General features: G+C 45.8%; 1 protein-coding gene across 2 annotated transcripts; it reads right to left on the bottom strand.

Annotated features, from left to right (window-relative positions):
* Window positions 1–23,014: 23,014 nt before the first annotated feature.
* Window positions 23,015–26,643, bottom strand: LOC119354655 (polyadenylate-binding protein RBP45-like). Of its 2 annotated transcripts, none has more exons than XM_037621385.1 (7): window positions 26,306–26,643; window positions 25,357–25,786; window positions 24,446–24,495; window positions 24,240–24,367; window positions 23,681–23,777; window positions 23,361–23,416; window positions 23,015–23,270 (listed from the first exon to the last, which is right to left on the bottom strand). In XM_037621385.1, exons 1-7 carry the CDS (start codon window positions 26,516–26,518, stop codon window positions 23,210–23,212), a joined length of 1,035 nt encoding a protein of 344 aa, XP_037477282.1. In that variant the 5' UTR covers window positions 26,519–26,643; the 3' UTR covers window positions 23,015–23,209. The 2 variants fall into 2 exon arrangements, with proteins under 2 accessions (XP_037477282.1, XP_037477281.1); XM_037621384.1 differs by having other exon boundaries at window positions 23,361–23,510; window positions 26,306–26,638.
* Window positions 26,644–27,101: the final 458 nt, after the last annotated feature.

The following is a 27,101-nucleotide window of genomic DNA, read 5'->3' as shown; positions in this document are numbered from 1 at the left end:
CCCGTCTAGCTAATTTTCTCGATATACCCATACGTGGGTATGATATTGAGTTGCCTCCTGTTTATTTAGATTATGAGGCTATGGTTCATCATCAGTTTGTTGAGAGGAACGATCAGTTTCTCCAGTACCGACTAATCTTTGACAGACGACGCACCTATCACGTCGCTCTCCCTCCTCCTACTTTCTTTGATTTTCAGGCAAAAGGGAGATATGTTATAACCAGGGAGGAGGCGACCGAGTACGAGAGGAGGGCGGAGACAGCTCGCCTCCAAGTTGTAGCTCATCAGGCAATTGCCGCTGCATCTCAGTACGACCCCAGCTACAACTTTGGATATCCGTCAGGCCAGCTGTGGCCATAGACCAACTTAGTCCAAAAACCTAAGCTTGGGGGAGTACGTATTTCTCATCGACATTACATTCATGTTCACACACTCATGCTAGTTGTCGGTGTTCATACTTTTTCATTGTATCATCCATGCTAGTTTATTTTCCTTTTTATGCTTTCTTGTGTGTTTAATAAACCTTAAGAAAAACAAAAAAATAGTTGTAGCTTTCAGCTAGTTTACTTTCCATGCCTGTAGTAGTAATAATTAAAAGAAAACCCAAAAAGATTTCTCGTTCTTCTTTTGCTTGTTGGGAGCTTTCCCGTGTAAATAGTTTTATTTCTTTTCTTGTACTTTGGGGGTTGAGAGGAGAAGACCATGATTAAAATGATTGAGTGGCTCTCATATGCATTATTTTTTATCTAACAAAGAGCCCATATTACCTTGTCTTCTCTCTTGAATTGAATGCTTGCAGATTCCAGCTTAGTCCAATGCACGTGCACTATTATTATTTTCCACACTATTCGGTCGTGCAAGTGAAAGGCAATAAGGATGATTATATGATGAACTTATTGAGATGAGAAAAGCTGGTATGAACTCGACTTCTCTTGTTTTCGTAAATATGATTAGTTCATCGTTCCTGATTCAGCCTATTACGAATAAACATGTTTGCAATGACAATTAGAGATTATAGTTGCTTATGCCATGCTTAATTAGCTAGGAGTTTATAATGGTTTACCTTGTGTGCCAACATGCTATTAAAATGGTTGTGATGTGGTATGATAGGGTGGTATCCTCTTTTGAACGATTCGAGTGGCTTGACTTGGCACATGTTCACGCATGTAGTTGAAACAAAATCAGCATAGCCTCTACGATATTTATGTTCATGGTGCATTATATCCTACTCATGCTTGCATTCGGTGTTCATTAATTTTAATGCATGTTCATGACTGTTGTCGCTCTCTAGCTGGTCGCTTCCCAGTCTTTTTCTAGCCTTCACTTGTACTAAGCGGGAATACTGCTTGTGCATCCAACTCCATAAACCCCAAAGTTATTCCATATGAGTCCACCAAACCTACCTATATACGGTATCTACCTGCCGTTCCAAGTAAATTTGTATGTGCCAAACTCTAAACCTTCAAATAAACATGTTTTTTGTATGCTCGAATAGCTCATGTATCAACTAGGGTTGTCTGTATCTTCCATGCTAGGCGGGTTATTCTCAAGAGGAGTGGACTCCACTCCTCACTCACGAGAAAGTGCATGGTCACCGGGATGTCCAGTCCCATGCTTTATGCAAATCAAATCAAAATAACTGCAAACAAAACTCCCCCGGGACTCTTGTTAGTTGGAGGCACTCGTTGTTTCGAGCAAGCCATGGATTGATGCTTGTTGGTGGAGGGGGAGTATAAACTTTACCATTCTGTTTGAGAACCTCCTATAATGTGTGTAGCATGGAAGATATCGAGATCTCTCAGTTGTTATGTTGACAATGAAAGTATACCGCTCAAAATATTATTCATATCTATTTCAAAACCGAGCTCTGGCACCTCTACAAATCCCTACTTCCCTCTACGAAGGGCCTATCCATTTACTTTTATGTTGAGTCATCATCCTCTTTGTCAGGACCCCGACTCAATGCCACATCGATCTAGCATGTAACACCTCATATCACTTTGCGGCCTCATGCACGGTATTCCCACGGGTGTCGCCTTACCCTTGCCCGGGACCGTTTGCGCCTTTTGGCACACGTATATGACAGTGTCGCTAGCATCCATATGATAAGGAGTCTGGGCTGACATGGCTAGTCGTAAACCCAAAGTGGCACAGACTTACAGGGACAGGCATCCATGACCCAGCATCGAACGTGTCGGTCATCAGCGAGTGAATCCAGGCTGTAGCACTGGGCTAGCAGGACTCTGGTGAACCGGGCTGTAGCGGCCTAACAGGACTCCGGTATCCATCGCGTGACATTTCCCCGAAGGGACAGACACAGGAACGAAGAAGGACACATGCCGGCCAACCTAAGTGTTCCGGAGCAGTAGCAAGCTACCATGGCTCGGTGGAAACACTAGGAGACATTTCCCGGTAAGAGAGGCTACTAAAGATAAACAACTAGATAGTCAGATCCCACACATACCAAGCACTTCAATAACATACACACAATATGCTCGATATGTGCAATACAACATGGCATCACAACATGACTCTATGACTCAAGTAGTTTATTCAATAGGCTCTGAGGAGCGAGATATTACAAACAGGGGTCTCATGACCCAACATTCAGAGCATACAAATCAAAGCACAAGCGGAAGCTATCATGTCTGAGTACAGACATCTATAAATGAAAAAAGGCTGAGAAGCCTGACTATCTACCAAATCCTGCCGAGGCACAAGACCGTAGCTGAGGTAACAAGCTAAACGTCGAAGTCCATGTGGAACTACTAGTGAGACTGAAGTCTCTCTGCAAAAACATAAAATAGGCAAACGTGAGTACAAATGTACCCAGCAAGACTTACATCAGAACTAACTACATATGCATCATTATCAACAAAGGGGATGGTGGGGTTTAAGTGCAGCAAGCCAGCTTTGACTCGGTGGCTATCCTGAACTACGACTGCAATGTAACTCTTTTGAGGTGGCGCACACGAGTCCACATATTCACCAACCAATACACCACTATGGAACCGCTCCCGTCTCCCTACGAGAACGCCATCCATAGCACTCACGCTTATCTTGCGTATTTTAGAGTATCCACTTTCACTTGTCTATGAACTGATATAAGCAACCCAGAAGTCCTTTACCGCGGACACGGCTATTCGAATAGATGATGTTAACCCTGCAGGGGTGTACTTCTTCATACATGTTTCCACCACTTAGCGTCTGCACACGACATGTGCTCGGCAGACTTCAAGCGAAAGCCGACGTGGGTGTAGACCACGACCTACCTAGACACTCAAGTCTCTAGTCCAGGTTTATCGCCTATTCGGGTTCCATCCATGAGGAGATCCGGCCGGAGTTTCGCTCACAGCCCCAAACGATGTGAACAGGGTTCCGTGACACCAAACGGGCGCCCGGTATACCCGGCCACGTGCCTACCGCATCACAGCCCACCCCTACGGTCAGCGCTGTCCACGGCCTCCAGCATACTACAAACACCAGAAACTACTTGCAACTCCTGGACAGAGGACAAGGGTGAATAAGAAGTCGAGCGGGGTCATATTTCAGGGCCCAATGTATGGTAGTAGCTGAATCATGGATCACAAACACAGAACTCAGTTCCTGAGGACGGCTTCAATGAGACAACCCACCATGTACTCCTACATGGCCTCTCACCGATACCTTTTACCAAATCGTGTTCACACACTTAGCTCACACACAGTAGGACATGTTCACACACCTCTGATTCATCCCGGATGAATCAGACCTGACACAACTCTAAGCAGTAGCAGGCATGACAAACAAGCATGAATGAGTAGGCACAACAGGGCTCAAACAACTCCTACTCATGCTAGTGGGTTTCATCTATTTACTGTGGCAATGACAGGTCATGCAAAGGATAAAGGGGTTCAGCTACCGCAGCAAGTAACAGATGAATCGATGTTGTCCTAATGCAGTAAAAGAGAGCAGGAGCGAGAGAGTAGGATTGTATCGGAATGAACAAGGGGGTTTTGCTTGCCTGGCACTTCTGAAGATAACATTGAGTCTTCATCAGTGTCAACGATCACATCATCGGTATCACGTCTATCGAGAGGGGACAAATACCGGTAACACAGAAGGAAACATAATCAATGCAATGCACAATATGATGCATGATCATGACATGGCAAAATGAATGTGTTTTGGGCTAATGCAACTAGCCACAGATTAAATGAAGTTGGTTTGTGTCAGGTCCCCGACTCGATGTCACATCGATCTAGCTGGTAACACCTTATATCACTCTGCGGCCTCACGCACGGTATCCCCACGGGTGTCGTCTTACCTTTTCCCGGGACCGTTTGCGCCTTTTGGCTCACGTATATGATAGTGTCGCTAGCATCCATATGATAAAGAGCCCGGGCTGACATGACTAGTCGTAAACCCAAAGTGGCACAGACTTACAGGGACAGGCATCCATGACCCAGCTTCGAACGTGTCGGTCATCAGCAAGTGGGTCCGGGCTGTAGCACTGGGCTAGCAGGACTCCGGTAAACCGGGCTGTAGCGGGCTAACAGGACTCCGGTACTCAAAGCGTGACATTTCCCCGAAGGGACAGACACAGGAACGAAGAAGGACACATGCCGGCCAGCCTAAGTGTTCCAGAGCAGTAGCAAGCTACCATGGCTCAGCGGTAACACTAGGAGACATTTCCCGGTAAGAGAGGCTACTAAAGATAAACAACTAGATAGTCAGATCCCACACATACCAAGCATTTCAATAACATACACACAATATGCTCGATATGTGCAATACAACATGGCATCACAAAATGACTCTACGACTCAAGTAGTTTATTCAATAGGCTCCGAGGAGCGAGATATTACAATCATGGGTCTCATGACCCAACAATCAGAGCATACAAGTCAAAGCACAAGCGGAAGCTATCATGTCTGGGTACAGACATCTATAAATGAAAAAGGCTGAGAAGCCTGACTATCTACCAGATCCTGCCGAGGGCACAAGATCGTAGCTGAGGTAACAAGCTAAACGTCGAAGTCCAAGCGGAACTACTAGTGAGACTGAAGTCTCTCTGCAAAAACATAAAATAGGCAAACGTGAGTACAAATGTACCCAGCAAGACTTACATCAGATCTATCTACACATGCATCATTATCAACAAAGGGGATGGTGGAGTTTGACTGCAGCAAGCCAGCTTTGACTCGGTGGCTATCCTGAACTACGAATGCAAGTAACTCTTTTGAGGTGGCGCACACGAGTCCACATATTCACCAACCAATACACCACTATGGATCCGCTCCCGTCTCCCTACGAGAACGCCATCCATAGCACTCACGCTTATCTTGCGTATTTTAGAGTATCCACTTTCACTTGTCTATGAACTGATATAAGGGGTCCACGTTTCCATATCCGAGGAATCCGGCTATTCGAATAGATGATGTTAACCCTGCAGGGGTGTACTTCTTCATACATGTTTCCACCACTTAGCGTCTGCACACGACATGTGCTCGGCAGACTTCAAGCGAAAGCCGACGTGGGTGTAGACCACGACCTACCTAAACACTCAAGTCTCTAGTCCAGGTTTATCGCCTATTCGGGTTCCATCCATGAGGAGATCCGGCCGGAGTTTCGCTCACAGCCCCAAACGATGTGAACAGGGTTCCCGAGATACCAAACGGGCATCCGGTACACCGTGCCACGTACCTACCGCATCACAGCCCACCCCTACGGTCAGCGCTGTCCACGGCCTCCAGTAAGCTACAAACACCAGAAACTACTTGCAACTCCTGGACAGAGGACTAGGGTGAATAAGAAGTCGAGCGGGGTCATATTTCAGGGCCCAATGTATGGTAGTAGCTGAATCATGGATCACAAACACAGAGCTCAGTTCCTGAGGATGGCTGTAATGAGACAACCCACCATGTACTCCTACATGGCCTCTCACCGACACCTTTTACCAAATCGTGTTCACACACTTAGCTCACACACAGTAGGACATGTTCACACACCTCTGATTCATCCCCGATGAATCAGACCTGACTCAACTCTAAGCAGTAGCAGGCATGACAAACAAACATGAATGAGTAGGCACAACAGGGCTCAAACAACTCCTACTCATGCTAGTGGGTTTCATCTATTTACTGTGGCAATGACAGGTCATGCAAAGGATAAAGGGGTTCAGCTACCGCAGCAGGTAACAGATGAATCGATGTTGTCCTAATGCAGTAAAAGAGAGCAGGAGCGAGAGAGTGGGATTTTATCGGAATGAACAAGGGGGTTTTGCTTGCCTGGCACTTCTGAAGATAACATTGAGTCTTCATCAGTGTCAACGATCACATCATCGGTACAACGTCTATCGAGGGGGAACAACACCGGCAAACACAGAGGAAACACGATCAATGCAATGCACAATATGATGCATGCTATGACATGGCAATATGAATGTGTTTTGGGCTAATGCATCTAGCAACAAGTTAAATGGGGTTGGTTTGAATTCAAGATTCAAATTCAAACTCCATATGTGATTATTCAAATGCCATTTAATTGATTTGTGCTATACAGCAGCTATAAGTTGTTCTAACATGCATGAAAATAGTACAGATGAATTCCTTGAATTTTTCTGATAATTTTTCATATATAAATTATTTAATTTGGAGTTACGGTTGAATTTCTATGAATTTTAGAAGTTTTAGGCATTTTCTGGAATTTCCTGAATATTAATAAATCCAGAAAATGATTTAACTGCGTCAGCCTGAAGCCAGCATGACGTCAGTGAGTCAACGGCCAGGTCCAGGTCAAACCTGACGTGTGGGGTCCACACGTCAGTGACATAGGTTAGACAGGGGGGTTAGTTTAGTTTAATTAAAGATTAGGGGCACTAGGGCCCACATGTCAGTGGCTCTAGGCCTGGGTTAGCGGGGTGGTTAGGCCCTAATGACCGGCCACGTCAGCTCTCGCCGGAGTTTAGCCGGCGACGACCACAGAGCACGGCGGGGGACGCCGGACTTGCGCTAGGGGCATCGGATCGACGCGCCAAGGGCACCAGGAGGTAGCCCGTGCCCGTGCGCATCTAGGGGGACCAACGGGAGGTGCGGGGGTGGCCGGGGTTCGCCGGAGTGGAGCCCGAGGCGGCAGCCGGAGCTCGGAGTTGGGGCGAGTTAGTGCTATGGTGCGCAAACGAGCGAGGTGAGAGGCTAGCGGGGCGCTACGCGGTGCGGGGACCGAGTTAGGCATGCCAGGGTGACCAAATGGTCACCGGAGCTACGCCGGCGACGAGCTCAGGCGGCGGCGTGCTACGGCCAGCTATGAAATGGCGGCTACGGCGAGCGGCAAGCCACGGGGTTAGGGGCAAAACATGCAGGAGCTCACGGTGCTTCGGATGGGGTAGATGACGAGCTCGGGGAAGCGGAGACGGCGGCGAATCGACGGTGAAGATCCTCGGCGGCCGGCGATGGAAACGGCGATGGTGGCGGCGTTGCAGCGTGTCCGGGACCTTGTGGCTCGGTGGGGAGAAAGAGGGGGTCGAGGCGGAGCCTTTGAGCGCATCGGCGAGGCTAGGGGGTGGCGGTGGCCGCGAGGGAGCTCGTCGGTGGCGGCGGCTCCGTTCGGGCGAGTGAGAGAGAGGTCCAGGGGAGAGGATGAGGACGCGGGAGAGTGAGGGAGAGAGGCAGGGAGGTGCGTGGCGTCTCCGGGGCGTCGAGGAGGAAGCAGGAGGTGGCCAGGGGAAGCAGGAGGTGGCCGAGGCCTCTCGGGCGCGCGCCACGCCTCGCCTCTGCCTACTGGCAGAGGAAGACGACAGGGGGGGGGGAGTGGAGATGGGTTGGGCCGTGCTGGGCCAGGTAAGTGGGCGCCAGGTAACTTCCTTCTCTCTCTCTCTTTTATTTCTTTTCTATTTCTGTTATTTTGTTTTTGATTTGATTTAAAATACCAAATCATTTAATAAAATCCTGGAAACAATTATGGGTGCTTTCTGAATTATTTCAGTGACCCTTAACAATTTCCAACATTTATTTGAACATTTAAATTATTTATAGTATTTAAATGCCCAAAGTCAAATACAATATGATTTAATTCAAAAAAATCCAAAAATGACCTAAGAATATATTCATCATTTTTGGCAGAGGTTTCCACCTTAACCAGAAATCATGAACTTTTCTTAGGAACCTTTTGGGTTTATTGAAAAGATTTTAATTCACCCTAGTTGAGTTGATTTAATGCTAGGGTTTGAACATCCCCATTTCAATTTTAGGCAAAATTTTAACATGATGCAACACATTACTAGCTAGCTCAGAGCAAACCAGAAGCTAGGGATGTGACAACTCACCCCCACTAAACAAGAATCTCGTCTCGAGATTCAAGCGTAGGGTAAGGTGGAGGGGTAACGCAAACTAGTATAATCTTCACGATCCAGGGTGCACTTCAATTGAACGTTGATTCATTCACCATCATTGTCTTGAAGTCTTGCCTTGAGAACTCCCACTATCATGACAACGAGAGGAAAGGAAAGACCCTAAAAGAATTGTTCTTCTCGAAGGTCAAACAACTCAGGATTATCCCACGGAATGAGACATAACAACATCTCTCGAGCTGAGAGACGAAGTACACATCCATAGGAATTGGAGTGAAGCAGATGACAAAGGTTCACTAGGTAGACAACAATTCCAGACTCAAGAATGTGGTAAACGATTGTCACGTAGCGAGGAGTTGAGTTGCCATGATACCATAATGATGCACCTTAGGGAAGGTGACTCGTAGAAATATCCCCTTAAGTGGCAAAAAGAATTACCTTTGATTCAAAGATCATTGAAACTCTTTAAACCAGCCTAAGACAATTCTCGAGCGATCGTTTGGAGGGGGTCGGTAGAATGGCATACTCGGACTTGGATGATGTGGATTACCTTGTTGAAGACAACGCAATGGATGAATTTGCTTATCACCGGAAATGGAAGAGACCCATGGTAGAATGGCACATTGGCGGTGCAAACTGGGAACAAAATGCAAATGATGGGAATGATTCTAGCAACTGGGGAGAGGCTCAACAATAGAGAGTTATCCCACTATTGGAATGGTTATAGCATAACCGAGGAAACTGAGAGCGCTATACAGTTAATGCCAACGATCAAACCTAGCACTTGCGCGTGCTCTCAAGAACTTGAGCAATTCCATAATCATCAAGGTTTTACCAACATCCGTGTCAAGGGTCCGGTAACACAACTTACTACCATGATGAATGGTGATGGAGGATGCAGATGCAGAGGAAGATAACACCTTCTCAGATTTCACCCTTGGCGGGGCCAAGGAAATAAAATCTGGATGATCGACCGAGAGACATTTAGCACTCCGCTTCTAATGTTCTCCTTGATGTGCTAGTGTAACCCATTCATAGATATGGTTTGATATCTAGAACATCAAGTAAAAAGGTCGGACTTCGGAACACAGAAATCCATAGGGGCAACTAGGGAGTAAATCCTACGAAATCCCTATGGGGAGGTGGCCAACTTCCTCAAATCAAGATACTACAACAGGAGGTCTTCCGGCTGGGTGTGTTGGCCACGACATCCACCTTACCGGTTATCGAGAGACCAATATTATAGTTCTTGGGGAAATGTTCCAACCATCATATCTGCCTGAGATTCAGATCTGGTTGGTGTCAGGATATTCCAGACTCATCGAGTCTAGGAAGAAAAACGGAAGTTTGCAACACGAATCGACGAGATGACGTTGCGAGATTCTCGGGGAATGAACTACGATAGTAAGCTCCAAAACATGAGTTGGTTCTGCTACAAACATGTGAACACGCTGTCCCAGACAAACATGACCACGTGGTAGTCTTATAATAAAACACTACCGAGTTCAGGTGGGGAACCATCAACGAGGATATCGAAGTTCTTTCATAAGTCCGGATTAGCTCTTATGAAGATACTCCTTCTCCTTGAACAAATCAGTCAGTGGCTTGGTGTGCTAGGATACACATATGGAATGAAGGTTGCAAGTCTCCAGACCACAGAATACTTCGCACGTGTGCATGACTGACTTGCGATGATTCCAGAGGAAGCAACATTGACTTTCTCGAGTCCACGGCGGCAACTTGCATCAGATGCACATGAATTAAAGGAAGTCACTACCTTCATCCAAACATATGCTTCATGAACGAAACACGAAGAAATGCTTACACAAGTTTCCAACACTAGGTTGATGTTCAACATGATTCATGGGGAAGACAAAAAGCTACTGATGGGCTCAACAGCAACTCATCGGAATTTCCATATCACTGGACTTCCACCATCATGTGCTCACGGTGATAGCATTGGTCAGACCAAAGATGTAATGGTGTATGCTCGAGGGATCAACCACGAGTAAGACAACATTACGAGCATCGTTGGTACTGATTTGACTTGATGATAGCCCACACTCAAATCAAAGGATTGATAAGACAATAGGTCCAGCAACTGATCACAGGGACCAATCGATGAGGATATCATCTTTCTTCAACACACTCTACACAATAATATCCCTTTGGAACGAACTAAGTTAGGCAAGCTTTTATCTTCCAATTCTCCAAGTTGTTGTCTAGCTTAACCAACTAGCTCAGGGATATCCAACACAGATTCTTGGAGAAGGGTGGTTCACAAGAAACCAACTTCATCACGAGCCCAACACAGCGGTCATGTGACGACCTGGTGATACTTCCGAGAAGACATTCAGAAAATCACGAACCACCGGTATGTTACTAAGCTCGAGATCAATCTCGCTTTTGAGGGCAAGACGATATGATCAAATGAGTGAGGACTTGACAAGATCCTAACTCATCAATCGAAGGGTGCACCGAAATAAGAACTAGATAGCACGATCAGTCTTAGGGTGACGATTCAATAATCAATACGCTAAGAATGAGGTTATCGTCCATTTGACTACCAAGCAACAGAGTTGCTAGCAGTATTGATTTCACACGCCACGATTCACTTGTCGGCATTCTGGTTACAATAACACAGGAACCGAGGAATGAACAATGATGGCAAGAAGTATCACTGTACCAAGAGTTCATAGGATGGTGTGCAATTCCTATAACAATCCCGATATAAAGATGGTAATACTTCAGGGTAGAACAGAATCAAAAGTTGGGCTGGCATTTTGATCTGCGGAGCATGACTACCTTGACCCAATCCTAGATATGGATGAGGTACTGGAGTTCATTTCTCCTAGTCATTCTGGAATAGAATGGCTTGATGGACCACAAGAGTAATAGGTATCGATGAACGATTGCACGCATATTCTTGACTATCAATTGATAGACGAAGGTCAGTAGACAGCTAAAGAGGGACAACTCAAAGGAACATATAACTTTCTGAGTTGTGGATGCATAGATTAGTATGTCGAACCAAGTTCAACAAGTTTCTTCCGAATAACCCATGCAGAAAAGTAGAACTGGCAGGGTCACAATATATAATGGAGAACTCATCGAGAGCACTCTTGTTGTCATCTTTTGGTTCAGAAGAACTTCTGCCAAGAATGGTTCATGGTAATTGGAAGAAGGATGTACCACGAACCTCGAGAACTATCGCAAAGGTTACTAATATCCTAAAGGAACTAGCAAACACTATCAACATGAGGTAGGTAGGGTGAGTCTCGGGTTCAAAACCCAGGAATAGAATACCTACTACTAAGTAGCATCACGGAATGCTTTCGAGAATAAAGGCCAGAATCTCACACTGGGAACACAAAACGTTGCTAGATTACTAGGTGACTCCCTAAATACCTAGGGTCATAATAGTAACTCCAACATAAATGTCAAGGCAATAGAATACCTCAACTCAACAATTAGTGTGATTGAGCTGGCATAAAGGAACATCGAAACCAGAGGGAAAGGATTTTGCAAATGCATCAGACTATTTAGAAACCTGGAATGACTCGGACAGCATAACGGCTGTAAATGCTCAGAAAAGATTTGAGACATTCACAAAAATGGTGGCATAACCACTCAGAAGCACAATATCACGGTTTCGAGATCAACAATTAACATACGGAAGCAGTAAAAACTGAACAAAGGCTTAAGTCCAAAAATCTTATAAGTCTACGGATTAGTAACACGTGATCCTGATAGAAAGAAGAGATAGCCTAGTTCTTAATCCCCGTAGAAGAGAAGATGATGACTCAGATCAGAAGGCATAAGGTGTAAGGAGTAAAAAGAGCCTTACGTTCCATCCCACAATCAATTCCCTTATATAACTAAAGAATTTCTAGACTCAACTTCGACCAGTTTGGCTTGGTAATCCTACAGGCAGTCAAGCTCTGATACCAACGCTGTCAGGACCCCGACTCAATGCCACATCGATCTAGCATGTAACACCTCATATCACTTTGCGGCCTCACGCACGGTATTCCCACGGGTGTCGCCTTACCCTTGCCCGGGACCGTTTGCGCCTTTTGGCACACGTATATGACAGTGTCGCTAGCATCCATATGATAAGGAGTCTGGGCTGACATGGCTAGTCGTAAACCCAAAGTGGCACAGACTTACAGGGACAGGCATCCATGACCCAGCATCGAACGTGTCGGTCATCAGCGAGTGAATCCAGGCTGTAGCACTGGGCTAGCAGGACTCCGGTGAACCGGGCTGTAGCGGGCTAACAGGACTCCGGTATCCATCGTGTGACATTTCCCCGAAGGGACAGACACAGGAACGAAGAAGGACACATGCCGGCCAGCCTAAGTGTTCCGGAGCAGTAGCAAGCTACCATGGCTCGGTGGAAACACTAGGAGACATTTCCCGGTAAGAGAGGCTACTAAAGATAAACAACTAGATAGTCAGATCCCACACATACCAAGCACTTCAATAACATACACACAATATGCTCGATATGTGCAATACAACATGGCATCACAACATGACTCTATGACTCAAGTAGTTTATTCAATAGGCTCTGAGGAGCGAGATATTACAAACAGGGGTCTCATGACCCAACATTCAGAGCATACAAATCAAAGCACAAGCGGAAGCTATCATGTCTGAGTACAGACATCTATAAATGAAAAAAGGCTGAGAAGCCTGACTATCTACCAAATCCTGCCGAGGCACAAGACCGTAGCTGAGGTAACAAGCTAAACGTCGAAGTCCACGTGAAACTACTAGTGAGACTGAAGTCTCTCTGCAAAAACATAAAATAGGCAAACATGAGTACAAATGTACCCAGCAAGACTTACATCAGAACTAACTACATATGCATCATTATCAACAAAGGGGATGGTGGGGTTTAACTGCAGCAAGCCAGCTTTGACTCGGTGGCTATCCTGAACTACGACTGCAATGTAACTCTTTTGAGGTGGCGCACACGATTCCACATATTCACCAACCAATACACCACTATGGAACCGCTCCCGTCTCCCTACGAGAACGCCATCCATAGCACTCACGCTTATCTTGCGTATTTTAGAGTATCCACTTTCACTTGTCTATGAACTGATATAAGCGACCCAGAAGTCCTTTACCGCGGACATGGCTATTCGAATAGATGATGTTAACCCTGCAGGGGTGTACTTCTTCATACATGTTTCCACCACTTAGCGTCTGCACACGACATGTGCTCGGCAGACTTCAAGCGAAAGCCGACGTGGGTGTAGACCACGACCTACCTAAACACTCAAGTCTCTAGTCCAGGTTTATCGCCTATTCGGGTTCCATCCATGAGGAGATCCAGCCGGAGTTTCGCTCACAGCCCCAAACGATGTGAACAGGGTTCCCGAGATACCAAACGGGCATCCGGTACACCGTGCCACGTACCTACCGCATCACAGCCCACCCCTACGGTCAGCGCTGTCCACGGCCTCCAGTAAGCTACAAACACCAGAAACTACTTGCAACTCCTGGACAGAGGACTAGGGTGAATAAGAAGTCGAGCGGGGTCATATTTCAGGGCCCAATGTATGGTAGTAGCTGAATCATGGATCACAAACACAAAGCTCAGTTCCTGAGGACGGCTGCAATGAGACAACCCACCATGTACTCCTACATGGCCTCTCACCGACACCTTTTACCAAATCGTGTTCACACACTTAGCTCACACACAGTAGGACATGTTCACACACCTCTGATTCATCCCCGATGAATCAGACCTGACTCAACTCTAAGCAGTAGCAGGCATGACAAACAAACATGAATGAGTAGGCACAACAGGGCTCAAACAACTCCTACTCATGCTAGTGGGTTTCATCTATTTACTGTGGCAATGACAGGTCATGCAAAGGATAAAGGGGTTCAGCTACCGCAGCAGGTAACAGATGAATCGATGTTGTCCTAATGCAGTAAAAGAGAGCAGGAGCGAGAGAGTGGGATTTTATCGGAATGAACAAGGGGGTTTTGCTTGCCTGGCACTTCTGAAGATAACATTGAGTCTTCATCAGTGTCAACGATCACATCATCGGTACAACGTCTATCGAGGGGGAACAACACCGGCAAACACAGAGGAAACACGATCAATGCAATGCACAATATGATGCATTCTATGACATGGCAATATGAATGTGTTTTGGGCTAATGCATCTAGCAACAAGTTAAATGGGGTTGGTTTGAATTCAAGATTCAAATTCAAACTCCATATGTGTTCAAATGCCATTTAATTGATTTGTGCTATACAGCAGCTATAAGTTGTTCTAACATGCATGAAAATGGTACAGATGAATTCCTTGAATTTTTCTGATAATTTTTCATATATAAATTATTTAATTTGGAGTTACGGTTGAATTTCTATGAATTTTAGAAGTTTTAGGCATTTTCTGGAATTTCTTGAATATTAATAAATCCAGAAAATGATTTAACTGCGTCAGCCTGAAGCCAGCATGACGTCAGCGAGTCAACGGCCAGGTCCAGGTCAAACCTGACGTGTGGGGTCCACACGTCAGTGACATAGGTTAGACAGGGGGGTTAGTTTAGTTTAATTAAAGATTAGGGGCACTAGGGCCCACATGTCAGTGGCTCTAGGCCTGGGTTAGCGGGGTGGTTAGGCCCTAATGACCGGCCACGTCAGCTCTCGCCGGAGTTTAGCCGGCGACGACCACAGAGCACGGCGGGGGACGCCGGACTTGCGCTAGGGGCATCGGATCGACGCGCCAAGGGCACCAGGAGGTAGCCCGTGCCCGTGCGCATCTAGGGGGACCAACGGGAGGTGCGGGGGTGGCCGGGGTTCGCCGGAGTGGAGCCCGAGGCGGCGGCCGGAGCTCGGGGTTGGGGCGAGTTAGTGCTACGGTGCGCAAACGAGCGAGGTGAGAGGCTAGCGGGGCGCTACGCGGTGCGGGGAGCGAGTTAGGCATGCCAGGGTGACCAAATGGTCGCCGGAGCTACGCCGGCGACGAGCTCAGGCGGCGGCGTGCTACGGCCAGCTATGAAATGGCGGCTACGGCGAGCGGCAAGCCACGGGGTTAGGGGCAAAACGTGCAGGAGCTCACGGTGCTTCGGATGGGGTAGATGACGAGCTCGGGGAAGCGGAGACGGCGGCGAATCGACGGTGAAGATCCTCGGCGGCCGGCGATGGAAACGGCGATGGTGGCGGCGTTGCAGCGTGTCCGGGACCTTGTGGCTCGGTGGGGAGAAAGAGGGGGTCGAGGCGGAGCCTTTGAGCGCATCGGCGAGGCTAGGGGGTGGCGGTGGCCGCGAGGGACCTCGTCGGTGGCGGCGGCTCCGTTCGGGCGAGTGAGAGAGAGGTCCAGGGGAGAGGATGAGGACGCGGGAGAGTGAGGGAGAGAGGCAGGGAGGTGCGTGGCGTCTCCGGGGCGTCGAGGAGGAAGCAGGAGGTGGCCAGGGGAAGCAGGAGGTGGCCGAGGCCTCTCGGGCGCGCGCCACGCCTCGCCTCTGCCTACTGGCAGAGGAAGACGACAGGGGGGGGAGTGGAGATGGGCTGGGCCGTGCTGGGCCAGGTAAGTGGGCGCCAGGTAACTTCCTTCTCTCTCTCTCTCTCTTTTATTTCTTTTCTATTTCTGTTATTTTGTTTTTGATTTGATTTAAAATACCAAATCATTTAATAAAATCCTGGAAACAATTATGGGTGCTTTCTGAATTATTTCAGTGACCCTTAACAATTTCCAACATTTATTTGAACATTTAAATTATTTATAGTATTTAAATGCCCAAAGTCAAATACAATATGATTTAATTCAAAAAAAATCCAAAAATGACCTAAGAATATATTCATCATTTTTGGCAGAGGTTTCCACCTTAACCAGAAATCATGAACTTTTCTTAGGAACCTTTTGGGTTTATTGAAAAGATTTTAATTCACCCTAGTTGAGTTGATTTAATGCTAGGGTTTGAACATCCCCATTTCAATTTTAGGCAAAATTTTAACATGATGCAACACATTACTAGCTAGCTCAGAGCAAACCAGAAGCTAGGGATGTGACACTCTTATTAAAAAGCACCAGTCGGAGAGCACCGCTGTCATTTGCATCCATTAGTGTTAGTTTACATTGAGTATGACTTGACTGGATCTCTTTTACCATGAATTACAATTTCTAGTCAGTCCTTGATCTTTAAAGGTGCTCTGCATTTATGTTTTGCGGTCTCAGAAAGGGCTAGCGAGATACCATCTTATTATATCATATCATGGTTGTTTTGAGAAAGTGTTGTCATCCGACATTTATTATTATTGCTCGCTAGTTGATTATGCCATTGATATGAGTAAACATGAGACCTAAATGTTATTGTGAATATGGTTAGTTCATAATCTTTGCTAAAAACTTGAATGCTGGCTTTACATATTTACAACAACAAGAGCAAACCAAGTTTGTAAAAGTTTTTCTTTATCACTTTCAGTTTATCAACTGAATTGCTTGAGGACAAGCAAAGGTTTAAGCTTGGGGGAGTTGATACGTCTCTGTCGTACCTACTTTTCCAAACATTTTTGCCCTTGTTTTGGACTCTAATTTGCATGATTTGAATGGAACTAACCCGGACTGACGCTGTTTTCAGCAGAATTGCCATGGTGTTATTTTTGTGCAGAAATAAAAGTTCTCGGAATGACCTGAAAATCAACGGAGAATTATTTTGGAATATATAAAAAATAATGGAAGGAAGATCCACGTCAGGGTGCCTCCACCTATCCACAAGGGCGGGGGGCACGCCTGCCCCCTGGGCGCGCCCCCTACCTCGTGGGCCCCCTGACGCTCCACTGACCTCAACCCTGACTCCATATATTCACTTTGGGGGAGAGAAAAAACCCAGGGAGAATGATTCATCGCGTTTTACGATATGGAGCCACCGCCAAGCCCTAAACTCTCTTGGAAGGGCTGATCTGGAGTCCGTTCGGGGCTTCGGAGAGGGGAATCCGTCGTCATCGTCATCATCAACCTTCCTCCATCACCAATTGCATGATACTCACTGCCGTGCGTGAGTAATTCCATCGTAGGCTTGCTGGACGGTAATGGGTTGGATGAGATTTATCATTTAATCGAGTTAGTTTTGTTAGGGTTTGATCCCTACTTTCCACTATGTTCTGAGATTGATGATGCTATGACTTTGTTATGCTTAATGCTTGTCACTAGGGCCCGAGTGCCATGATTTCAGATCTGAACCTATTATGTTTTCATCAATATATGAGAGTTCTTGATCCTATCTTGCAAGTGTATAGTCACCTACTATGTGTTATGATCCGGCAACCCCGAAGTGACAATAGTCGGGACCACTCCTGGTGATGACCGTAGTTTGAGGAGTTCATGTATTCACTATGTGTTAATGCTTTGGTCCGGTGCTCTATTAAAAGGAGGCCTTAACATCCCTTAGTTTTCAATAGGACCCCGCTGCCACGGGAGGGTAGGACAAAAGATGCCATGCAAGTTCTTTCCATAAGCACGTATGACTATATTCGGAATACATGCCTACATTACATTGATGAACTGGAGCTAGTTCTGTGTCATCCTAAGTTATGACTGTTACATGATCGATCGCATCCAGCATAATTCTCCATCACCGATCCATTGCCTACGAGCTTTTCCTCTATTGTTCTTAGCTTATTTACTTTTCCATTGCTATTGTTACTATAAAATACCAAAAATATTAGCTTTGCTACCATTACCTTTTGCCACCGTTACCACTACTATCATATTACTTTGCTACTAAATACCTTGCTGCAGATATTAAGTTTCCAGGTGTGGTTGAATTGACAACTCAACTGCTAATACTTGAGAATATTCTTTGGCTCCCTTTGTGTCGAATCAATAAATTTGGGTTGAATACTCTACCCTCAAAAACTGTTGCGATCGCCTATACTTGTGGGTTATCAGTGCTCCTCCATCAACTTGACATTCTTCAGGGGCGTTAGTCCTCATTTTTCGTCCCTTTTGGCCATTTGATGACAAAGGGGGAGAAATTTGAGTTAGTCTTCAAGCGGGTCTACTTATATGGGCGTTTTTTTTCTAAGTTACAACTCTCGTTCTTCTGAGACTTTATTCGATCGAGTTGTAAACTTAAACTCTATGGTGGTCTGATACTTTTGCTGAGTTTTTATGCATGCTTATTCCTCATTAATGTTAATGCACGCATGTTGAACTACATCAGTCACCATATTTCATCATGCATTTCAAATTCTTCATATTGTATGTTAAATGCGTATATGGATTACAAGATATAGGGGGAGATCTCCATGATTCTACTCTTCAAAGTGTGCATTGCTTCAAAAGAAAATTCCTCACTATGCACATCTTCAGGGGGAGTTCTTCTATATCTTGCAATCAAAATCCTCAATATCAGTATTTACACTTCATATGTTTATCCCCGTTGAAAACTTAACCTATATTATCATCAATCACCAAAAAGGGGGAGATTGTAAGTGCATCTAGTGCCCCTTAGTGATTTTGGTGTATTGAAGACTTATAGGTTAAGGGACTAATGCGTTTGTGAGTGTACACAGGTCTATAAGTCTATGAGGAGTTTGATGTTTACAGAGAAAGTCGACCCCTAAAAATGAAGTTCTTCGACTGAAGACTTTGGATTTCTGAAGACTTTCTGAAGACTTTGAAAGTGAAGAAATTGGTGTAATCCTGAAGACTTGGTATTCATTCGAGGAACATGAAGCATGAAGACTTTTATTTTCATAGTTTCATTTTCTCTTTCTTGAGTCATAGGAAACACCGTACTGTTAAAGGTGGTTGAGGAAATACTAAGGAAAAAATTTCAAGTGATGCTCAACTCAAATCCTACACCTACCAATCCCTTCGAGTGAAGCCATTGGAAATCTCATACAGCTCAATCAATTTCTTCAGTGATAGAGACGAAGTTCTTCTGGTCTCTGAGAAATTTGTTCTGACTGAGGAGTTAGGAATTCGCCAGTGCGGATTGCCTACACAGTGAGGAACATGATGGCCCTGAGGAATTTGATACTCAAAATTCCGACCATTGATGTGTTATGCGCCAGCTGTCCCAAAATATCTACCCACCTAACGGCCATATCATTGAAGGGCATTTATGTCTTATCACGTCGGGCTGCTCCCTAGGCTATAAATAGCCGCTCCCTACAACCACTAGCTGGTTGGCTGCTCCGAGAGAAACTGACACTTGTCATTTTAGAGCATCCCATCCTCCGAGGACTTTGAGCGAAAATCATCAAGTGAGGAAAACCCAAACCCAAACACCTACAAACCCAAAGTGATTGAGCATCACTGAAGAGATTGATCCTGCGTGGATCTGACGCTTGTTACCTTTGAAGACTGTGCATCTTTCAGACGGTTAGGCGTCATGGTCTAGAGCATCCAAGAGGAAATTGTGGATCGCCGAGTGACCGAGTCTGTGAAGGTTTGGAAGTCACCTGAAGACTTACCACGAGTGATTGGGCGAGGTCTGTGTGACCTTAGCTCAAGGGGAATACGGTGAGGACTAAGTGTCCTGAGCTACGTGTTCAGGACTGGGTGTCCAGGACTGTGTGTCCTCGGGTTTAAATACCTAGCCGCCCTAACCAGACGTACAATTGTCACAGCAGTTGGAACTGGTCTACCAAATCATTGTCTTTATCGAGCAAACTGGTTTCAATTCCTCAACCCTTATATTTCCTCATTTCTGTGTTGTGTGCTTGTTCATATCTGTTTGAAGACCTTGACTGAAGACTTTCTCAATTTTCTTAGTTCAATTTCTTCAGTTTGTTTGTCTTCATTCTGTTTATCCTGTGTTTACGCTTTCTGTACTCTGCGCTTGTTTTCATTTCATCATGAAGACCATGCTCATGCTATGTTACGTTTACTTTGCTTTGTTACGTTTACTTCTGAGTACTTATTCCTCTGCAAGTAGTTCTTCTCTTAGGAATTTCCTCACCCTGAAATTCCTCAGTGACGAATTCATAAAAATCGCCTATTCACCCCCCCTCTAGTCGACTTAACGCACTTTCAGCTCCCCATCGGCTTCTTCCTCCATGCCCTCCCCCTAGATGGGGAGAGGTTCTCCCATCTGGTCCGTGGCCACCATGACTCCCGGAGGGGCAGGAGCCCATCCGAGATTGGATCTCTTCTCTCTGTCTCTCTGTTTTTTGGTACTGTTTTCTGGTCGAGCATCGTTTCTTTTATAGCCGAAGATCTGTAACTCCGACCGGGCTGAAATTTCGAGGTGATTTTTTCCATAAAACTATCTTTCTTGCGACGAAAGAAAGGCTCTAACCAACATCCACAACCCTCGCATGATCCCGCAGCGCGTCCGGGGGTGGTCGTGTGGGGCCCTCGGGCACCGCCTTGCGTGACGACCAGTAGCTTAGGCAACCCAACTACAACAGCGGCAATAGCAACATGGATGATTACATTCCCATGACTGACAAGGACCAACTACACAGTGTGGGCGATGAGGATGAAGTGCCACCTAGGAGCAAATGGTGCATGGGGTGTCATTGATCGCGAGAGCTCGCCAAAGGAGGTTGATGAAAGCATGGAGGAGCTGGACTTTGACAATTATCTCCCAGTCAATCGATGACGCGACGCTGCTGCCTTGCAGAGAAGGAGACCGCCTATGATATGTGGGGAACGCCACGCTCCATGCATGCGGGCGTAGAGCGTGTTCGAGAGACAAGGATTCAGTCCTTGCGCTCGGAGTTTGATAACCTCAAGATGGCTTATGGAGAGCCCATGGATAATTTTGCGATAATTCACGACACTTGTGGGGCGTATTTGTGAGCTTGGAGACCCGATGGAGGTGAAGTAAGTCATGAAGAAGGTGTTGTGAGCCATCTCCAACAAATTCATCCATGTTGCTTCATTGACTGCCTTGTTTAGTAACATCAACAAGATGACCATGGAGGAAGCCTTTGGGTCACTCAAGGTGCAGGAGGGGCTCCTCAACAGGCTGGAGCCGAGAGGCCTAGAAGAGAAACTTCTCATGATGAGAGGCCGTGGACGTGTATGCGGTGGAGGACACAAAGATAAAAGCGAGGTACAGTGCTACAATTATAATGACTTTGGACATTATGTTTATGGGTGTTCATAGGAGAAACACAAAACACTTCTGGCAAAGGCTTATTGTGAGGACAATGAGCCCGCGCTCCTTTGAGAGGAGTTGAGGTGAGTGCACGCCTGACGGTGTGATGCCGTTAGGGACTGTGCAAAATGACAGTGGTGTGACACCATTTTCATATGAAGCGTGGATGTGAGGCCAACAAAGATGATGGTGTGAAGCTATTGTTAGGCAGGGTCGGTGTGATGTTGAGGCAGTGGTGTGATGCCATTGTCACAAGAAGTTTATCGGTGTGAAACTTGTTGAATATTTGAGCAAATTACTACGAGATTTAATCTGAATAAAAAGTAAATAAATTATGACGACAATAAAAGAGATCAAACTAATCATGCGGACTAGCATAGTAGATGAATAGATCGAATCTAATGCATAGACTAGAAATAGGAATTCTATCACGATCTCAAACAAGGAGGACAAAAACACATACGGTGCAGCGGGAGCAGAACCGCTGGCGTTGATGTTGTCGCCTATGTCGTTGATGAAGAGGTTGTCGAGGTCGGGGAAGAAGTTGTCATTGAGGAAGTCGTCGCCGCCAGCTGTCATGCGAGTGCGCTCCCAAAAAACCCGACCGCCCCTCTCCCATACAGGATCACGAGAGATGGTGTTCCGGAGGCCTGATGTCCCTTCTCACGGTATCCTTGGCTCGTTCCTGAAACCCGACCCGGCCCGAAGAGGAAGAGCGCGCATATAGGTCTCCTCTTCTTATGCTCATACAAGTGGTAGAAGAGTTCGTCTTATAAGGTGACGCAACTCCCCCTTAACTAGCAGTATAAGACTAAACATTAGTCTCACTCACACCATACACAGTCGCATGAATGAGCCACGAGAATTTCAGATTTTAGTTGGGCTTTGAGCCAAAAGCCTACTAGCAAAATCCAAGAAGACTGACAAGCATGGTGTGATGCCGTTGTTAGTCATGAGCTTAGAGCAAGGACTGGAACGGTCAAGGTAGCACACAAGGATTACGGAAGAATGTTGGATATAAACCTTGCGTGCTGGGCTTAGTTAACTGGGCATTAGTATAGATCGGTTCAGACCAACACTTAGCTAGTAAAAACATGCAGTCAGCCTGTAGTCAATTTGGCTTCTGCGTGTTCTGTCAGCTGCTAAAGCTATAAATGACAAGAGTAAATGAGTTGTTTGTACTGGTAGTAGAGTAGTATAGCTAGCTGCTTCTGAGCTGTATTGTTCAGGTCGGTTTGGAGCCCTGGAGGTCTAGATCGGTTTAGCCTATAAATATGCATGTACTTCTTTTGTTTTTTTATGATACTACAGGCAACACAACTCTTGTGACAATGGCTAAAGCTACATAACTCGTTTTTTTATGATACTACAGGCAACACAACTCTTCGACCAAAGCTACAAAACGGCTTATCTCTGTTTTTTTCACCAAAACCTTATATTCCACCCATCTCAGGGAACTTGGGCACATCTCTGGGTGCGCGATTAAAGGAGACACGGAAGCAAAACAAACAACTATTTCCAAAAGAAATAATCTCTCCGCCAAAACCGTTGTTCCAGGCATCGCGTGACAGTGCACAACAAAGGGAGAAACACGGACAGATATTCCCGAAAATTCTCTCCTCCAAAAAAGTTGTTCCAGGCTCAGGGAATTTGTGTGATGGTGCACAACAAAATGAGAAACACATCAGCTACACGGGCAACTATTCCCCAGAGAAATAAACTTGCCACAAAAAATGTCGTTCCAGGCATCTTGAGTAACTAATACAGTTATTTCCAGCAAAAGTCCTCCTGAGTTTTATGTCACAAGAATCCCGCTGCACCCTGCGACTGAGACGTTCCCTGCTCTGGCGTCCTCACTGCACAAACAAATAATTCATTTATCATAGCTAGGTATTTACAGAAAAGAAAAAAGGCTCTCCCTGGTCCTAATCAGAAATGGAACCTACCTGTACTGGGGTCTGCTGTGGCTGCTGCTGTTGGTGATATGCATATCCAGGATGGCCTGTGTAACCAAGAATGTTAGGATCCTCGTGACAGCAACCATAACCAGGACCAGAGCTTTGGGGGTGTCCATAGTCCACACCATTCCATTGGTCCTGCTCATATTTGTGATTGAAGAGTATGCTTGTCAACGAAAAACTCAAAGTGATCTGGTCATAAAATAACTAGAAAGTACTCCCTCTGTAAAGAAATATAAGATCGTTTAGATCACTAGATCTTATATTTCTACAGAGGGAGTAGAAGGCAAAAAACAGATAAAGACTACCTGCTTCTTAGGAGCAGGACGAGCCCAGTTAACTGTTATGATATTATCTCCCAGCTGGCTTCCATTTAGAATTGTCATAGCCTCCACAGCTGATGCCCTGCAAATACATAAAACTCACAATTCAGTCTATTCCTGGGAAGAACTGTGGTACAGTGGAGAGAGTATGGCAGACAAATTAAAGATTTGCACGATGCATCTGTGTTTTCATATTCCTGCGCACACCTATCATATATGGCTGGAGTTCTCAACCAGAATTTACCATCAGGGACATAGTATTTACCATCCTCAACCGTCACCATAAACATCACCAATCTACCATATTTCAGAATTGTCGAAATTGCAATATAAATAATTATGGTTCTGGTCTCGACAACATAATAGGTACAACAAATAGGTTAAAAGAGGGCCTTGGGCAGTTAACTAACTAGGCTAATATATGACTACTATATGGTATTATTTAACTTGTATTTTTCAGGTAGATCTGCCTATTCCCATGTTCTTTTAGCATATGTAATCACATGGCATTTGTCAAACCATTTATTATGACTAGACCAGATACCTGCTCGAATATGTGACGAAGCCACAGTTCTTCCCCTCTATTACCTTGACAGTAAGCTCTCCATAAGGACTGAAGGCTTTATCTAGATCCTCATCAGTCACACATGAATCAAGTTGACCAACAAAAAGCTGCAAGCCATGAAAAAAATTCTGAGATCAATTGACCATACATGTGACTCCTTTTAAAAGGTAAAACCATGGACTCACTCTGCTATTGCTCTGGTTAGAATCAGAATATGTCCCTTGTGTACGAAAATCTGCAGAAATGGAATGTATTGTTAGAAACTATTGACTCTGACATTAATGAAAAGTGTACGGTGTAGCTGATACAAATATTACTTGCTGTATTGCAAATTTCGGATCCATCAGTAGATGAGAATTAGCTCAGCACTAGTGAAGAATTAATGCACTAAAATGTTCCAACATTATAGGATGTATACCCAGCACAATACGTTCACATCTGTAGATACTGTTAAAGCATGGAATTTTCAAAAAATAAAGCACCAAATCCAGCATTAAGATAATCAACAAATGTTTTGCGATAGCCGACAATAGGCCTGATGCGACTGATTCAAAACTCTTGCAAGTGAAACAATGTGTGTATCATGCAACTTGAAATGCATCAGTGCATCCCTCACTGGCAACAATGCGGCAGAGTTATATGAACTGGTACCCAGCAATACATATTGCGATAGAGGCTGGACCAGAAGTCCATGATAAAAGGAAGAGCATAATACAAGGGCTGGAAGAGGGGAGGCTACATTCGCACAGACAAAGTGACACACAAGCCCTACTGGGATAGCATGGCAGCCTGCACCAGGATAATAAATATGCTTACTGGCGAACTAACTTTAATTCCATCACAACATGGATGATTAAGAATTACTGTACTCCTTTGAAGCCATGCTGCTAATATTTACTAGTCAGTGGTGCAAGAAGAGACCACCTGGGGAATAACATATGCAGGTGTGCAAGCTTTAGGAATTGCAACATGCCGAAACCAAACCCGTGAAAAGATATTTGCAATGTTAAGGACACATAGAAAGCCAGAAATCAAAACTCACAGTTCGGTAGCTACAAAAGTAAATAATTGCAAACCATATTGTTGGTGGCCATACCACTCTTGAAGGTAGCAGGTCCGATACGCATAGGCCTAGAAGAACAGTATGCTCCATTCATTTCAGTCATTGCTTGTGTGCGTTCATTGACATCTCCAAACACAACAAACCCATAGCCTTTTGAGCGTCTAGCAAAAAAATCCCATATAACTTTTGCCCTCTTAACTGATGGATAGCGATTCTTGAACACGTGGTGTAGCATGAAGTCTGTAACATCAAAGCCCAATCCCCCAACATATATGGCACAATTATCATCAGGACCAGCATAGTGGACCCAGCTGAGGCTGAAATCCCTGTCAGCATTAGGCATCTTCTGGCCATTGTAGCTCTGGAGGATTTGGTCAGCAGTGGCATGGTCAGAAAAGGTAAGATAACCGAAACCCTCAGATTGCTTGGTCTCCTTGTTCCGCGTTATCACTGCTGTCACAAGCTGCATTTTAGAAGGAAATGATGAGGAAACAGTGAGAAAAGCACGTAAACTTTGAGATGAATCACAAGAAGATTTCATATACAATGCCTGATGCTATTTGATTGGGTAATCGGAGAAAATCGACAAATATATAGCCTGATTTAAGCAACTGAAATGCAGATAGAGTAAGGAGCTAAACACGGTAGCCGTCTGCAGTTCACTATCACTAGAGCATACTGTGAAACATATAGTAAAACGGAAGACTGGATGTAGTGAGACCCTATCATCCATCTGATTTATAGAAATGTGAGACAGTATCCTGATATACACAATAGCGAGTGGCTCACAATCTAGTGGGCACCAACCACCAAAGCTAGGACCCAGTGGTGCTAGTGAGCAGTATGATGCACGCATGTAAACGCGACTCAGTTGAGGAGACATAAATTGGGAAACATATAGCAGGGGCACAAACATGTATAGGAAACAATTTCAGAAAAAAAAAGGGGAGTAGGTGGGACGAGGGGCATGGGACGGGATCACCTCGGGCGAGCGGGTGAAGCAGCTGCGCAGGTAGTCCTCGTCCATCCAGGGGAAAAGCTCGCGGATCCGGAGTGACCTCGACTCCGCCTCCTGCCCTCCGGACCCGGCTCCGCTCTCATCCTCCGCGGCTGGCACCGCCTGCTCCTGCTGCGACGTCCCGTGGTAGTGGTACGGCGGCGCCATGGCCCAGTTCCGCGGGGGCGGATGCGCCATCGTGCCAGGAAGGGTAGGATCAAACCCTAGCAGCCCAATCGATTCTACTCCAATGCGAGAGGAGGAAGAGGGGAAGGACAAAGTGGACCAAAAGCAAGGACAAGGAGAGGGTTTGCTAAAAGTTGGGGTTTAAGGGGTGCACGCATCCCACGGTTGATAGCCCGTGGAACTGGTTCACCACTCTCTGAATGCTGATAAGAGCAAGTACAATAGTGGGCTTAGAGCATGTCTAACACACCCCGCATCTCGCTCCGACCCGTAAAATAACCGTTAAAATGCGGGCCGGGAGCAAGTACAATAGTGGGCTTAGAGCATGTCTAGCACACCCCGTATCTCGTCCCGATCCGTAAAATAACCGTTAAAATGCGGGTCGGGGCGGAAAAACCTGTCTGATTAGACCCCGTATCTCGTCCCGGCCCGCAAATTTTTTTGAGAAGCACGGCAAAATCTCGGCCCTAACCCGCGAATACGCGGGTTTCCCCCTCGCCGCTGTGGTGCCCTGCATATAAGCGGAAGCGGTTGGTGGGAGACATTTCAGCCCGCGCTTTCCCCACCAACCACCTCCCCTCTTCCCCTCGCCCCA

This window comes from Triticum dicoccoides, chromosome 2A, assembly GCF_002162155.2.
Source record: "Triticum dicoccoides isolate Atlit2015 ecotype Zavitan chromosome 2A, WEW_v2.0, whole genome shotgun sequence".
In the NCBI taxonomy this organism is placed as follows: Eukaryota; Viridiplantae; Streptophyta; class Magnoliopsida; order Poales; family Poaceae; genus Triticum; species Triticum dicoccoides.
Note: the sequence above shows the minus strand (reverse complement) of the source record. Positions and strands in the feature narration are given on the sequence as shown.